At 37.4% G+C, this 16,602-nt stretch overlaps 3 protein-coding genes across 3 annotated transcripts; all 3 read left to right on the top strand.

The window, feature by feature from the left end:
* The first annotated feature begins 9,116 nt into the window (after positions 1-9,116).
* On the top strand, positions 9,117-10,894 carry LOC117917876 (ankyrin repeat domain-containing protein 65-like). Its single transcript, XM_034834330.1, has one exon. It carries the CDS (start codon positions 9,190-9,192, stop codon positions 10,606-10,608), a length of 1,419 nt encoding a protein of 472 aa, XP_034690221.1. The 5' UTR covers positions 9,117-9,189; the 3' UTR covers positions 10,609-10,894.
* A 3,419-nt stretch (positions 10,895-14,313) lies between these two features.
* LOC117917878 (histone H2AX-like) lies at positions 14,314-15,003 on the top strand. The gene is made up of 2 exons (XM_034834331.1): positions 14,314-14,561; positions 14,648-15,003. The coding sequence occupies exons 1-2, from the start codon at positions 14,367-14,369 to the stop codon at positions 14,867-14,869; spliced, it is 417 nt and encodes a 138-aa protein (XP_034690222.1). The 5' UTR covers positions 14,314-14,366; the 3' UTR covers positions 14,870-15,003.
* Positions 15,004-15,414: 411 nt separating this feature from the next.
* LOC117917879 (histone H2AX-like) lies at positions 15,415-16,389 on the top strand. The gene is made up of 2 exons (XM_034834332.1): positions 15,415-15,744; positions 15,951-16,389. The coding sequence occupies exons 1-2, from the start codon at positions 15,553-15,555 to the stop codon at positions 16,170-16,172; spliced, it is 414 nt and encodes a 137-aa protein (XP_034690223.1). The 5' UTR covers positions 15,415-15,552; the 3' UTR covers positions 16,173-16,389.
* The last annotated feature ends 213 nt before the right edge of the window (positions 16,390-16,602 follow it).

The following is a 16,602-nucleotide window of genomic DNA, read 5'->3' as shown; positions in this document are numbered from 1 at the left end:
TAAAATTGGCGAAAGGTAAATAATTAAAAAATGTATAAATTTTGAATTAATTTAAATTATATATAATTTTCTGTTTTTCCTTGAGGAATTATTATTCAGAGTTTCAATTTCTTTACCCTCTAAGGAGATAATATAAAATATTAATAAAACCATATTAGTAAATTAAGCTTAAACTAAGATTTTGATCATTAGAGCATGTGTTAGTTAACCAAAAGTAGAATATTTTTTCTTTGTGTCCCATTAGTTGGTGCTTAGTTACAAGAAACCCCAAAAGAATAGAACATCCACTTTTCATGGGGCCCCAACCCAACCCTGTCCTCTGGACACTAAGAAAAGAAAAATATTGGGATCCAAATCCAACTGCATTAGGCTCAAAAAGCTTTTGGGATTTGCAGAAATGAAGTCTAATGGTTAGACAGTGTTCCGCATAGCCTGCAAACTTCACATTTCCTACCTCAACAGCTGCTCTGAAGCTAGGGGGGTTTATGTTTTTTGACACTGCAATAGAGAAGACAGTACACAGGAAGTATTAAAGAAAATGGGTTTGGAGGGCAGCCCAGATTTACGGGCACCCTTTGCTTAATGGTCAAGAAAAATGGGTGTTTGGAAAAAAATACAGAGGAAGAAACTAGTGGAGAGAATTATAAATATGGTGAGTTTTTGTTTTTTTTTGGGGGAGGGGGAGTCTGTTCTGTTGGTAGGGAGAAGGGTAGAAAGCAAAGGTAGTGGTGGTTAGGGTCCTAGAAAGACTTAAATGGAGGCAAGGGGTTTGACCCCCACTAGACTTCTTAGCCGGCATCTGAGATACATGCATGGTGGTGGTGGTGGGGGGTGGGTTCAATTCACTGAATATGGAAGGGGAAAAAAAAAAACATTTGGTTCAAATCATTTCATTGCTAGAATCAGAGTACTACAACTGTTACATCTGTACCTTCCCTGACTCAAGTTTGAAGTTGATTCCATGTGATGGATGAGCTGAGGTTAGGACTTAAGGACATATAACAGCCCCAAACTTGGACAAAACTGGGATTCACTTTTCCAAAATGGTCAAGGCATGCTGCCCCATTCCCTTATCCCATTAGCTTTCTCTACTGGCATCACCCCATTATGAAACACAAGGAAAAACTGGCTTCTTTGTCAGTCTTAATCTTCTGTTCTCATTGTCAAAGTTAGTAGGCTCTCCACACTTCTGCAAAAAGAAGCATTCAGAGTGGAACTAACATGCTATGCTTATCCAGATATCTTAAGGAAAGCAGATAGGACATGAAAAGATAAAGTCTTCCAATAATAGTCTTACCCTGACTTTTCGTCCTTGGCTTGCTTTGCTTTACTTGTTTGGGCTTTCCACAAAATTTTCTTCTTTTTTTTTTTCCAACCAGTTTGCTACCTCATTGGTGGTTCATTCATAATCATTGAAGTCATTATATCATTTGATGTGGATGGTTATTTGCATTCATGTGTAGAGATGTAAATGGTGATTTAGCACTTAGTCTTCCCAATAATTCATGCTTAGAAGAAATTAAATTTTTTTGCCTTACCGTGACTACACAGGTGGGGTCTAAGAGGGGAGAAATAAAGTGTGGACTGGAATATGAATCTGGAAGCCACGGAACTATCAATCACAGCTGATATTAGTACGGAAAAAAGAAATCAATCATACCAGTTTCTTGAAGAATATATCGCTTTGATGGGGTTCAAAGTTCTCTTTCTTTAAGGCGCTCGCTGAAGCTTGTACTTCTTCTAGAGTTCTTGAATTGATTTCTGCCATTCTGGTACTGCCTTTACCACAAAGAGGACAGCTGTTGCACAAACTCCCGAATGCAGCAAAAAGGTGATTGAAAAGGGTACCTGAAAGGAGAAAAAAACAACAATATAATTTCAATTTCTCACAAATGTCACTTCTGAGTTCTGATGCCCATTGGCAGGAGTTCTTCTGACCCAATGAAAAGAATGGAAGAGTAAGAAACTGCCTAGGCATCGAGGCAAATTACCCAAAGAGGTCTGACACATTTTGAAGTATGCCTACCCAAATGGCCTGGTCACCAGGAGCTCGCTCTGACCCAATCAAAATCATGGAAGAGTAAGAAACTGCCTAGGCATCAAACCAACTTACCCAAACTCACCAATGATCCTGCCTTGCCTTTAACACTTATAATGTCTAGAAGAATAAGGTCTGGGCATATTATGTTTTCTCTTGGGTGATATTGGTTTTATTTGTTGATTCTGTGAAGAGCTTTTAGATAAAAATAGGTTGTTGACATTCTATCTCTGACACTATAACCTGAGAAGATTCTCCCATTCATAATGTGAATGGAGAAGCTGATGGCATTACAAAAATCATTACAAGAATTGTAACATATTGTTCACTTCTGAGACAATGATGCAATGCTCAACTGGGCTAATAGCATTTCTTATCAGCACTTTGCTGAGGTCAATAACTGGAGCCCATTGCATTAACATGCCATGGCTGTAGGAACGAAAAAAAGGATCCTACCGAATTAAGAACAACAAAAGATACAAAAACCAGTTGAAGGCATGGCTGATTAGAAGAGAGTTCAGATCCATGCTGTAACAAAAAAGTAGGGAGTTCAACATTTTTCTGACCCATCTCAACTGCTTGAGGTGCTTGTGCTTGATTCATTCACAAATGATAATATTGATATGTGATTATTAACTAGTTGTAGAATAATATTCCAGCTAACAAAGCTTCCTTGGGGTGTCCCTGTTGAACAGACCTGAACTGCAAGTGGTCTTCCCTACCTGCTGCTCATACACTTAACTGACTTATGTAATTAGAGTCTCCATGTTATAACTGTTCTTTCTACAAGGCAACTGATGCTCTAGTAACAATCTTGAGCTGCAAAACAAAGAGAAAGGTTGGGTCTCTTATAGTTTCCAGTCCTATTGGACAATTTGTTTCTATACTTTAAGCCTAGCATTCATCCACCTGATTCAATGTGGAAAACTGTCTTGAACATTCTTGTATGCAATTTCATTTATGAATACTGATTCCTGTTCACCCATTCTAATACAATTTGTCAATAGTTGGTGTTAGAAAAGAGATAGATATACAAAAGAAAATTCTGTATCAACAAAACAAACCACAGAAGAAAACTCCAGTTTGACACCCAGTAAGAAGCCATCCAGTATAACTGACAAAACCCTCCATAGAGAAAGAACAGTGTGTCCATTTAGATTTAAGTTTATAGTTTTCTCTGGACCATATGAACTTTCAGCTGCTTTTCATAAACATATATGCATGCCAATCTGGATTATAAAAACATATAAGAAACTAAAAAAAAAACATGATGTTGCTTAAGTTACAAAATTGGCACCAAACATCTTTGATTGAATATGAAGTGAATAGCTCAAATTTCTATCAGAAGGAAATTAATGTACTCTTTTGTAGCATTAAACCTTGATAGTTCCTCACTTGCATATTAAGCAATTAGATGGTACCTTTTTCAATCTGTTTAATACCTACTCCTCCAAGGATTCCAAATGCAGTCTAAGCTCACATTTGCCACATCAAGTCAAGAATAAAATCAGCTAACTATATGAGCTAGACAAGCAAAGAAATAACTATGACCTTTTCTTTTTCACAGAAGAGATTAATTTTCATTTTTTTGCTGTCATGGGCCTTGCCCAGAAAATCTTAGATCTTTTCTTCCAGGAACAACAAGACCAGTTTACCTATGTACAAAATTGGTTGACTTTGAAAGATCGCAGAAAATGAGTTAGTATCAGTCTTCAATTTCCTGATAAAAAAAAAAAAATGCTTCTTAACAAACTCAAATTTTAATTGCTAAATCTAGCATTCTCACTACAGAATTGATAAACTATAGAGCTGTTGACCCTCCAACCACCAGTTCTAGAAAGCCAAAAAGAATAGGTCAAAATCAGCGTGCTTACAAAGAAAGAAACTGGTCCTTCCACATACTGTCATGACTGATCTATATGAGCATTATTATAGCAAGGAACTCCCAGAGAGCCCTTAAATTGTAATTGATTAGTAATAGTATCTCAATATATTTAAACCTCTCAATGAGTCTCTCTTCAGAATATTAGTTTGAGGAGGTAGATACCAATTTTTTGTTTTTAAAAAGCACTTTCTTTCTCGAATTTAATATTTCAAATGACCAAGTGTTAGATGTGAGTCACCTAACCTTTGTTTGTCTCATTATTTTGCTTTTGTCAATTGTAGTTTGGCTACCATCTTGTCTTCAACAGTAGTGTAGCTGTTTGTGGACCATATTTAGGCCCTTTAAGCTCTGTTCTCAGAGCATTTCTTCGACAGAAAGATCTCATACCATGCCACATCTCTGTCCTAGTCACCCCACCCATTCAAGTGGTGCCACATCAGACAGCAAATTCATAGGCACTGAAATTTCTTAAATCTTTTGCTGGTAAAGTTACAATAATATATGAAAGAAGATAAAAGAAACTTGAAACATAAATATTACTTCCTTGTTGGACAACCGATCTTACTAAAAACTGAAGCTCATAGGATGTGGGCTCACATTGTATATTATGCTCTCCAATACCCTCCCACACATGCAGCCCCATACCTGCATTTGGAGAGACACATGGGGGAAATAAACATACAGTGAGGTTCTATTTGAACCTCCCACATAACCAATTGGACAACCATGATACCCTGTTAGACAACCAATTTTCCTAAAATCTTAAGCTTATAGGATTTGTGCCTGCGATATATATCATGCTCTCTAATGCTGCTCTTAGGATGTATGATGGCATGGTAGACGAGTAACATACAGCCTCGTATATAGCAAGACCAGAACCTATGGCTGTTCTACTCTTTCTGGCCTACACAATAATAAAGACCTGGATTTCTTATTTATACTTTTACCCAAAGATCAGAGAAAATTTCTCACAGTAGAAAGATGATTTTAATTATATCAACCAAAAAACAGAGGATCTTAGTAAAAAAGTCAAGACTCCTGCTGGGAAAACCCCTGCATACAGAAAGTAGAAGTCGATATAAAAAATTATGTGAGAAGCATATTGTAATCCAGCATTAATTATTGAAATATTTCCTCCATCGCTCCTTGTAGATATTGATTTTTACAACAAAGAAAAACACAAATAATCCAGCATATTGTAAATTTTTTTGTCATTAATTAACAATATTGCTTGTGCATAAATGCAATATTAGGACCAAAGGACAGTTTGAAGAACTGTTTGACAATAATAGAATTGGAAACATTAGGTAGCAAAAACAATCCCAGAAAGCTTACTACACAAAGCACAAAAACCCATCAGCATTGACAAGGATACAGACACGTTCAACATAAATAATATTCATTCTCTAATTTAAAATTAAGTATATGATTTAGTATTGCATTCTGTAGCACGTCTGTTGACTGAAAAGACAGAATAATGAAAATAGAAAGACAAAAAAATTGACAGATTCAATTTTTAAATCATTACAAGTTGTGAACAAATATGACTTGCTTTCTTATGCATTAAAATCCAGGAAAAATCAACAACCTAAAGAATATGATTCAATGTCCACATCTTGAACTAAATAACATTACATCGTTAATTGACCAAGATACAGCCTTGAGTAATCAAACAAAAGCAAAAGACTGATAAATAATTAAATATAGTTAGAACAAGAGACATGGTTCATTACCTAAATATCAAGGAATGTCATTTATGACTGAAAAATATATCAAGTGTCTCATGACAGATGAAAATATAAGCGCATTACAGTTAAACTCATCCCTTGAAGCTAAAACCATATGGATATTTATTAGTCAAATGGCAATGATGTTACATATCTATGGTCCCTGCAGGAGATGCCGGTTATTTGCTAGACCAACTGACTTAGCATCAAATAGTAATTAACATTTCATGCTTGATTGTTGGAAAGAAACATTCTGGAAAATTATGATGTTCCAAATTAAATAGTTGCAGGATTTCTAGTCCATCAATCATTTGTATAATCAACAACTCTTAAATGAGAAACATATGAAGTTACAAAGTGGCAAAAGCAATCCTAGAGAATAGACTAGCAAAAATACATAGTACAAAATCAGTATTTGATAAGGATACAAACCCATTAAACATTGAAATTTTTTCTAATTTGATATTACCACTCGATATTGCATTCCATAGAAATCATTATGGACCAAATTATCTCAAAACAGAAAGTAGAAAATTGAAAAATAAAGCTCATAGAAATCCCATTTTTGGATTTAAATTCAACTAGCAAAACATGAATTGTTTTCCCATGGATTAAATTCAAGAATTAATGACTATGAAATATGACTCAGTGACCTCTTTTGGATCAACAACATAAAAATACAGCCTTTAAACAATCAAAACAAAAGCAAGATAACACTAAATAGTTAAATGAAGTTAGGACTGGAGACATTGTTCATTAATTAAATGACGAGAAATGTTGCTCATGGATGTAAAGGAGGCAAGAAAAGGTCCATGACAATGACAACATAAGCCCATTACAATAAACTAATGCATATTAGTGCTAAAACCACAGACACAACTTATTAGTCAAATGATAATAACATCATACATGTCTATAGATTCTGCTCAAACCACAGACACAACTTATTAACCAAGTGATAATAACAGTGACATACATGTCTATGGACTTTGCACAAGATTTTGACTATGCTTGCAAGGACACCTGGTTTGGAATCACCTAAGCAATATGGATCAAATCTCATGCTTTATTATTGGGATGGAACACCCTGGAAATCATGATTTCCAAATTAAACGATTTTAAGATCTCTAGTCCCAGTCATTGGTCATACCACTGCAATCTATATTCTTTTCAGGCGTCATGCTTATGATGGTGTAGTTGAAAAACTAGAGTTTTGGATGAATAGTGTCATAGATTAAAGTATACCGATTAAAAACTACTAAATCATATCTCTGCTTCACATTAATAAATAATATCAGCCTACTTTTCATTATAATCGTAGAAACTGTCTAGGTGATCTTTTCAAATGTCTAGCATATATGCATCAAATAAGATTATATCATCTATTCAAATGGCCTTGGATACCATCTCAAGTGACTGGAACATATATTGTGTAATATTATTTAATCAAAGATTCAAAACTATGCTGATATGCAGATGCACTCAATAATTGAAGCTGTGGTCTGTATGGCCTTCAAAATTTTTAGGTGCCTAACCTTTTTCTGGGTGGGGTGTTATGTCTCTATAATAAATGGTGTCATAATCTTATAAAAGTCAAATAGTTTTCTTGTTTACCTTATAATCACCCATATATTTAAAAATGTTCCTTTAGACAAGAAAAATAAATATTCCAACTCTTTAGACTTCATATATGTACTCACATCTCAAACAAATAACTGTAAAGTACACTCTCATGTTTGGAAAGCTAATCCCAGATTTTTTTCCATTGCCCTGTATGTGCTGTAATAACATCATATACATTAGATTTCCCACTTTTAAGCAACAGAAACATGTTATGGTCTCGTTTTGTTTTCCTAAAAGGGGAATAAAACCCTTCAAAAATATTGAAATGTAGCTAGAAACATTATATAAATAATGTTTGCCAATGTAGGAAAGTTTTTTCCCCTTTCCAAGAGGTGCTCAGTAGTAGATTACCCAACTTACCTAGAATCTGCTAATTGATTTTGGTCCTAACTTCATGAAGATGATGATTTTTACTTCAGCAGTTGGTCGTAATGTTAATGAACCATCAAGAGTTGGGACTCGATAGAATTTGTGGCTCCATAACACAAAAATGTAAGAGGGGATTAATAAATAATTAATTTAAATGGAAGTGGATGGGGATCATGTAACCAAATTCCAAATGTGAAAAGTTCGAAATTTTGTTGGAGAAGGATCCTTCTCGAGCACAAGATAAGTTGATGCTAAGTGCACTGCTGCTTCTTTTGTTTGATTGTTTAAAAATATTCTTTGGTCTCTTAAAAAAATAATAGCAACAATATTTATATCCTATTATAGGATGAATCAATAGTATGATAAATTCATTTATTTAATTTTTCCTTCAGTGAAACTAATGCTGCATAGTGCAACAAACCATAAAAAAAATATGTTTTTTCCAAACTCTTCATAGTAATTCCAAACTTAAAGTATTGGATGGTCCCCACTGAACTATGTTTTCTTTAGTAGTTTTTCATTTTGACACTACTATATATTTGAATCAGTGGTAGCTGCATCAATTTACAATAACAGGGATTTGTTTCCATCATTATGGTTGTTTGAAGTCCTTAAAGAAGCTGCAAATAGACTTGTGGCTGTGCCCTTTGTTTTCTTCTTGTTTTTTCCATATAATTTTTTATCCTACAAGCTGCTTGCCCCTCCTTGATGCCTTCTACAGACATCAAACATATTTTCCAATTGCCCAAGTTGGTATTCTGAGCTCATGGTTTAGGGATGAGACAAATGCAAGGAATTCATTTCTAGTTCACTCAAAATTTTCCTAACAAGGTTCTTGTATAGCATATTCCACTATAGAAAGAGTTCAGAAGCCATCACATGCTGATTTAAATACCTTCAAACCATAAAGACCATGTACCTCCTTTCTCATGTAGTCTCAAAAGTTTTCCCCTATGTTTTGATACAAATGGTTCATCCACAACCATCTTTTATATTTGGTGCTAAGACTGATTCTAAGGTCAATAGGGCATCCCACATTGAATTCACAAGAAATAATCCAGAGATGACAAGTTGAAGTTTTCTTGTTCTATTATGGTTTCTGCTAAGACTAGTCTTGCTTTGCTTTGTATCTGTGCCTAACTATTTGACCCTGTAAATGCAAAACTCATATGAGGGATTCAACCACACTACATATGTAGAAGGAAAGATTAGATCAAATCAAACACAAAATCAAAATCAAATCAAACAACAGTTGGTCAAGAAATTGAGGTTGTTAACAAGCTAAAACACGAGTAACTTGCCTCTCACTGTGGAGCACTTCATATTCAAAGTTTCATACACGGGAAAGATGACCCTCTCTTGCTTGGTCTCATTCCAAAAGTCTCCATCTCTCTTCTACAACTGAAATGATTAAATTAATAAAAAAAAACAAAATGATAATTAAATACACATAGGAATTATTAAAAATGGAGAGGAAAAAAAAAATACCCCACGGCTTTATTCATCATCTTCTTCACAGAAACCCTAGTACTTTCAAGATCACCACCATGGACAGACTGGTGAAACCTGATGTAAAAGAAGTAGAAATAATCTTCAAGAGAGGCCAAAAGTGCAACACCACCTTCAGATTAACCAATCTTATGCACACCATGTCTGTAGCTGTGTCTCTAACCACCACAAACCCATCTCTTTTCTCTTTCCCTCAACCCTTCTCCATACTTCCACCGCTGTCATCTTCACCCTTCACTCTCCTCCTCTCTCAGCCCTCTGATCACCCACCGCTGTCCTCCCCGAACGACACCCTTTTGGTCCGGACAGCCATGCTCCCGACCGGCAAGGCCCATCAGGATGATCTCCGCCGTCTGTTCTCCAAGCCTGGACCCCACGTCTTCAAGGACGCGGCCATACCCATCTTCCTTGTGGGCCCGCATGTAGTTGATTTCCTCCTCCTCCCTCATCCCAAAACCCTAGAAATCGCTTTTCTTCTTTCCAAGGCTATTTCTGGGTGTAACGGGTCTCAGCTGACATCGTTGCTGAGATCTGCTGTGGTCGCTGGAAATGCAGATCTTGTTGAGGCACTGATCGATGCCGGTGGAGATGTGAATTCTAAAGATTCAGATGGACGGTCCATGATGGGCTTAGCAATTCGGGGTGGGAACATCGATGTTATTAGGCTTTTGATAATTTCGGATTGCAGAATTGATAATCCGGTTGATTTGGTATTGCACGAAGCGGCGGCAATAAACAGGGTTGATCTGATGGAGGTTTTGTGTAAAGGGTACGCAGAAATTGGCGTGAATTCTGCTGATTCCGATGGCCGGAGTCCACTCCATGTCGCAGCTGCTCATGGGCATGTGGAGGTTCTCCGGTTCTGCTTGTCTGCCGGAGGGACTTCCGATGCTGTGGACTGTAATGGGTGGACTCCGCTTCACTGTGCTGCGGCGGAGGGCCATGGCGAGGCTGCTGAGTTCTTGCTGGAAAGCTCATGGTATATGAAGTATGTAGTAAACAAAGAAGGCAAGACAGCTTTTGATCTAGCCATAGAAAAAGGGCATGGAAATGGGCATTTGCTTGATTTGCTACGGTTGGGTGATGTGTTGCAGAGAGCAGCAAGGGTGGATGATGTTCATGGGATGAAGAGTTGCCTTGCAGAAGGGGCTACTGTAAATGGGCGTGATCAGAATGGATGGACTCCATTACATAGAGCTGCTTTCAAGGGTAGGCTTGAGAGTGTGAAGCTCTTGCTCAGTCATGGAGCCCAGGTTGATCTTGTTGATGATGCTGGCTACACCCCACTACATTGTGCAGTTGAAACAGGGCATGTCCAGGTTGCTCTGTGTCTGATAGCTCATGGGGCTAGAGCAACTGTGAAGAGTCTCAAAGGTGTGGCTTCTTTCAACTTTGATTGTTTCAAGAACCATCCTTCACTTGTTCTTCCTGTGCATAGAGAGAAGGAACAAGCTTGAATGGAAAAAAGAGGATTCTGTTTGTTGGATTTCTGTGTTGTATTCTGCAATCTGTAAATATTTTTGTGATTCTGCAAGGTTGGGACTTGGGAGAGGGAGAGAATGGCTTGTGATCCGCTCTCAGTCATATTGTACAACTGATTCTGAGAAGATGGAGTGATCCTTCGAGTTAGACTCTCATGTAACACGGGGATTAAGATTTATCAATCCATAAAATCCCTTGAGATTTTGTTTTGATGTTAGTTGTTTGAAGTTTCTTACTTTGTTTGAATTCTGTTCACTGTTCCATCTCCATGTTTTCATTATTGATCCTCTAGAAAACAACAGACTACTCATTGCCCCGTAGAATTGAGGAATGGTCCTCGAAGATGTTGGCTGTTCATTCCATCCAAATCAAGGTGACAGGTGAAATCAATAATTCAGTTTGTTACTTCCAGTAGGTTAAATCAAGTGGATTTAACACACTGTTTTTGGAGAAATTGATGGGAGTTCAATTGATTTAGATGTTGGAACTCACAGACATGTTGCCTAGACTAAACTTGGCCTGCCCCAGAAAGGCATACAGAGGCCGTTGTAAAATTCTTCCCTATTGTTTTCCTTTGATAGCCACTCTTACAGATTCGGTTTGTTTCACTTGCATGTTTTGTTGCATTGAGCTGGGAAAATATCCAGACCCCTATGCGTCAAGGAGTATACAACAAGTCGGATCAAAGAGTGAAGCTGCTGCTCAATTTACTCATGGAGCTCGTGTTTATATTATTGGTAATGCCCAAGTGCAGGTTACTTTTTTAGTTTTTTATTTCATTGCCCACAGAGCTCAGGCAAGTGTGAAGAGGCTTAAAGGTGTGTTTCATTTAAACTCTGATTGTTTTAGTAGTCCTCCTTTTTGTTCTTCTTTAACAAACAAATTCAGACAAGCCTGAATTCAAATGAATTTTTCTTTGTATATTGGAGACTTCTCCCCATAATATTGATGCAAATTATGCTTTGCCTGCCCTTGAAAATAGTTACTTGATTTTCAGCTATGTTCTTTTTGTTCCCTTCTTTTTCTCCTTTACATGATCAAGAAAATTTACTCCTCTAGGAAACCAGCAACTGACCCCTTGCTACATACTCATTAGTCATAAGAAAAATGATAGAACCATAGCAGCCTGCAGCACCCAAGTCTCAGCTAGATATGTCCTCATAAACATAGTGAAAAGATGGTTGGATATAGCTCTTTGTTCATTGAAGTGCTACTTGGGTAGATCAAAATCTTTATATCACTTTATTTTATCAGCATTGCAATGAAAACTAGGGTTTCCTTTGAAGATAGTCCTGCCCCTCTAAAACTAAAAGTTTCTCTTGTTGGTAATTTGCCAAGGCCAATTACTCACAAATTTCTACACTGCTGAGGAGTGCATGAGGAATGGCTCATGACCAAGTTATGTAAAATGCATGCATTTCTCCATCAAATGCTCTGTAAAATCTAATGACATGAATTTCTAAGCTTAGGTCATTAAGCCTGCCCAGCTGCAAAGGTAATTCTTGGGTGAACTTGTCCAATTGTGATATGGGAACATGTTTTATGTTTTTCATTTATTTTATGGATAAAAAATGGCCCACTTGGAGCTCTCGATTCCGTGGCGCGGCTCAATGGAGTAGTTGCGCCGTCCTACCTAATTAAAGTTTGAGAATAGGTCGAGGGCATTGCGCCCCCAATGCCTCTAATATTGACTTAATCCGATAGAACTCGCCCGCGGGCTCCAGCTATCCCAAGGGAAACTTCAGGGGGAACCAGCTACTAGATGGTTCGATTAGTCTTTTGCCGCTATACGCAAGTCAGACGAGTGATTTGCACGTTAGTATCACTATGGGCCTCCACCAGAGTTTCATTTGGCTTTACCCCACTCAGGCATAGTTCACCATCTTTCGGGTCCCAACAGGCTTTTTCACATGATCAAAGACATGTGGTACAAGTTTGTAATCAAAAGAAGCAAATCAATGACACTGGTTGATTCATGTAATATTACTTTTAAGCTGTGATTTCTTTAGTTTGGCCTGTGGTTCTAGATTTGGTGCAGTGAACCCCATAAATAATTTAACCCGGTACAACTTCTATCAAAAGTTCTTATTTTAGAGTGTAATTTGATGGGTTGAAGTTTTCAATACTTCAGACTATTCAAATGAATCTGTCTGAACTTTGGGTTGCTATGACACCCTCGTGAGAATGATACCAATGTGGAAACAATGCATGAAGTGATGATGGCATGGCTTGACCAAACTTTTGGCTCTGATACCATTTGTCAATCTCATGCTTTGATTTTCTCAAAAAGTGCTAGCATGCATTAGAGACTCTCATGGGAAGTCTGTCATGATTTATTTTGATGGCAACTTTGAACTTGAACTTTAGAAGTAAAAGTCCTAACCATTTGCACAAGCCATTCTATTCAAGTAGTTGGGTAAAACTTTAGTAGTCATTATTAGGTTTATGTTCCAATCCATCAAAGGTAATAAACCTAGGGGATGTGAAGTGAGTGTAAGTCTCTTTTTACAAATTTTAACAAATATGGATGCAAGAGATAATTTAAGCAATGATTTAATAAAATAAAAAAAATAACGGTTGTTTAAAAGTAATAGAGAAGGAAAGAGAAAATACGAATTCTCAAATTTATAGTGGTTCGGTTTGATCCCAACTTATGTTCACAACAATAAAATAAACATTGAGTTTTTGAATAGGAGTTAGAGAACCAAATTAGCCATTAGGCATAGTTTGAGGTTCATCTTTCAACCTTCCAATCGAATTAGCTTATAGCTACTAGGTGGAAGAAAGTAAAAATGAGTGACCATTATGATTATTCCCCAATTCTTGTCTTTTAAAATTATTCCCCATTTTCTTGATTTTGTTTTGACTTAATGTCTTATTGATTACCTCTTTGGAAAACTTTATTACCCAATTATACTTAAAATATAATCATTAATTCAAAATTTTGTTTTATAATAATTAAAATCGAAATTAATCAAACATTGGTCTAATCATTATCAATATGACTTTTCGCTTTTGTTATGTGTTGTCTTAATAGTTGAAAGGATAGGCAAGGCTTTGCATTTTCAAGGTGACCTATTTGTATGAGCGTGTCTTGTTTTACTCCATTTATTTTTTGTATTTTTGGTTTTTTTTAATACATATATTAATTATATTAAAAAAAGTTAAAAAAAATATCACCCGATTCACCTCTTAGGGTACGTTTAACAATGATTTTAAGAAGTGTTTTTGAGCTTTATAATACTTAAAAGATGAAATTTTTAAATATTATAAAATCGAGAAATATTTCATAAAATTACTATCAAAGGAAGAATTAGTCTTTTAGGCTATTCCTTAACAAGATTTCTCATGCACCTTTTGGCACAAAAGCCAATTTTTCTGAGTTTGTTTACTTTGTGACTACTACACTTTTGTCTATGTACTCATTTGAAGCATTACATTTGTAACGTAAAACAGCCAAACAACTTTATGACTGTTGACATAAAACGACGTCGCTTCCCTTTTACGGAAATCGTTTCGAAGCAAAATCAAATGAAGTCCTATTTCCCGCGCCTTATCCCAAATTCCTGATCTTCCGCCACGTTGGCAATCCGCGTGAAGCCCATCCAACCAATCACAAAAGCCTTTAACAACTACCTGCGTCTCTATATAAACCAAACCCACCTCTGCAAAATTCAAATCGACTACATAGCGCGCCAAAGTCTAGGGTGGTTTTCAAATCTTCGAAACGACGATGAGCTCTGCAGCTCCGGCAAAGGGCGGTCGCGGCCACTCCAAGGCCAAATCCGTTTCAAGATCTCAAAAGGCCGGCCTCCAATTCCCCGTCGGTCGAATAGCTCGGTTCCTCAAAAAGGGCCGATACGCACAGCGCGTTGGATCTGGCTCTCCGGTCTACCTCTCCGCCGTCCTCGAATACCTCGCAGCCGAGGTACTTGAATCTTTCCTTTTCTTCTCTCCGTTTCCGTCATTTTCTCTGGACAAACTTTATTTTGACATTGTTTGCGTTTCTGGTAGGTTTTGGAGCTTGCTGGAAATGCGGCCAGGGACAACAAGAAGAATCGGATTATCCCGAGGCACATACAACTTGCAGTGAGGAACGATGAGGAGTTGGGGAAACTTCTGGGAGGCGTGACTATTGCGAGCGGAGGAGTCTTGCCAAACATTCATCAGAATCTGTTGCCGAAGAAGACCGGGAAAGGGAAGGGAGAGATTGGGTCCGCATCTCAAGAATTCTAGACCTGATTAGCCTTCTAGGTTTAGATTTTGTTGCCTTTGAATAATTGTGACATGAGATGTTGATATTTTTGTGATGTAGTAGCTTCCCTCTCCATATGTAAATGGAAAATTAGTCTTTGATTTTCTACTCGTCATTCCTCTCTCGTTTTTTCTTCGCAAGTATGTTGAGAGAAAGTGCCATTTCATTCTGATCATTGAAAATGAATTCTAAAAACGTTCCTCGTAGGATAATTTAATCTGAATTGGGTATGTTGAAAGATTAACGACACTGAAATTGAATTTGATCAAGTAGTGATGTTTTTCACTTCTTAATCATTTCTAAAGTCTGGCAATTAGGTTTTGAGAAGATGAAGCATCAGCATAATTAAACTTTGGAAATGGTATATAAATTGATTTGAAATTAAATGCAAAATCGAATTATAAATAGTAAGGATAGAATTCAATACAATTCAATTTAAGCCCAAACACGGCTCGGATGGCGTGGGTGGCGCGGTTACGTGTCTTTCAACCATAGCTGACGTGTAATTCCGCGCTGGCAATCGGCTCCTTCGTTTGTAAGCCAATCGAATTCGATCTCCACATAGTATAAATATACATGGCCCTCCGCCCCTCAATTGCTCACCAAAGCGAGACCACCGCCTTCGGTACCGCGCAGTGGTTTTCGTAAGTTAGGGTTTCGAATCATGAGTTCCTCAAACAAAGGGGGCAGAGGCAAGCCCAAGGCCACCAAATCGGTTTCCCGATCGTCAAAGGCGGGTCTTCAGTTCCCAGTCGGCCGAATCGCCCGTTTCCTCAAAGCCGGAAAGTACGCTGAACGTGTCGGCGCTGGCGCTCCCGTTTATCTCTCCGCCGTTCTCGAGTACCTTGCGGCTGAGGTTGGTGTCTTATGTGATCGTTGTTTGTTTATTTCTGCTTTGTTTGGTTGCTCGGAAAATGAATTGGATGTATTGAAATTAAAAACTCGGGGATGAGGTTTTCAGTTAATTCTTTCCAATGCCACTGATTGCCTAAGAAACTGCACTTTGTAGTTTGTTTGTTTTTGATAAATTGTGGATCTGATGTCTGGGTTGTGTATTCACAGGTTCTCGAACTTGCTGGCAATGCTGCGAGGGACAACAAGAAGAGTAGAATCGTTCCCCGGCACATTCAGCTTGCTGTGAGGAATGATGAGGAGTTGAGCAAACTACTGGGGACGGTTACCATTGCAAATGGTGGTGTATTGCCGAACATTCATCAGAACCTTTTGCCAAAGAAGACGGGGGCAGGGAAAGGAGAAATTGGATCTGCTTCGCAGGAGTTTTAGGTTTTATATTGTGTCGAAGTTTAGTTTTTGAAGTTTTAATATGGCTAAGGATGGGATCTTATGTGTTATTTTTTTGGTTTTTTGTCTGCTTGATCCCTGTAAACCCTAGTATTGAAATTTTTTATGATACAAAAAAGAATAACATACATCTTTGGTCATCTTCTTCATTTGATGGTTCTGATTTTTAATATAAATGAGATATCTTGCTTCAGAATTTTGTGGGGATTTGTAATACCAAGTCGAGGAGTTGATTACTGTATTTTATTTTGTGGAACTGTCATAATTGAGAATGGTTATATACTGAATTTTCATGGTTTCAAGATTTTGGATTAGGATCTTCCAAGACATTGCAACGCTTCCATGTGATCCTCTGAAATTTGCGTTTTGGTTACTTGGGAATAGTGATTTATTATGCTTGTTCTGTTGTATC

Source organism: Vitis riparia, chromosome 7, assembly GCF_004353265.1.
Source record: "Vitis riparia cultivar Riparia Gloire de Montpellier isolate 1030 chromosome 7, EGFV_Vit.rip_1.0, whole genome shotgun sequence".
Lineage (NCBI taxonomy): Eukaryota > Viridiplantae > Streptophyta > Magnoliopsida > Vitales > Vitaceae > Vitis > Vitis riparia.
This window is presented reverse-complemented; position numbering and strand designations above follow the sequence as displayed.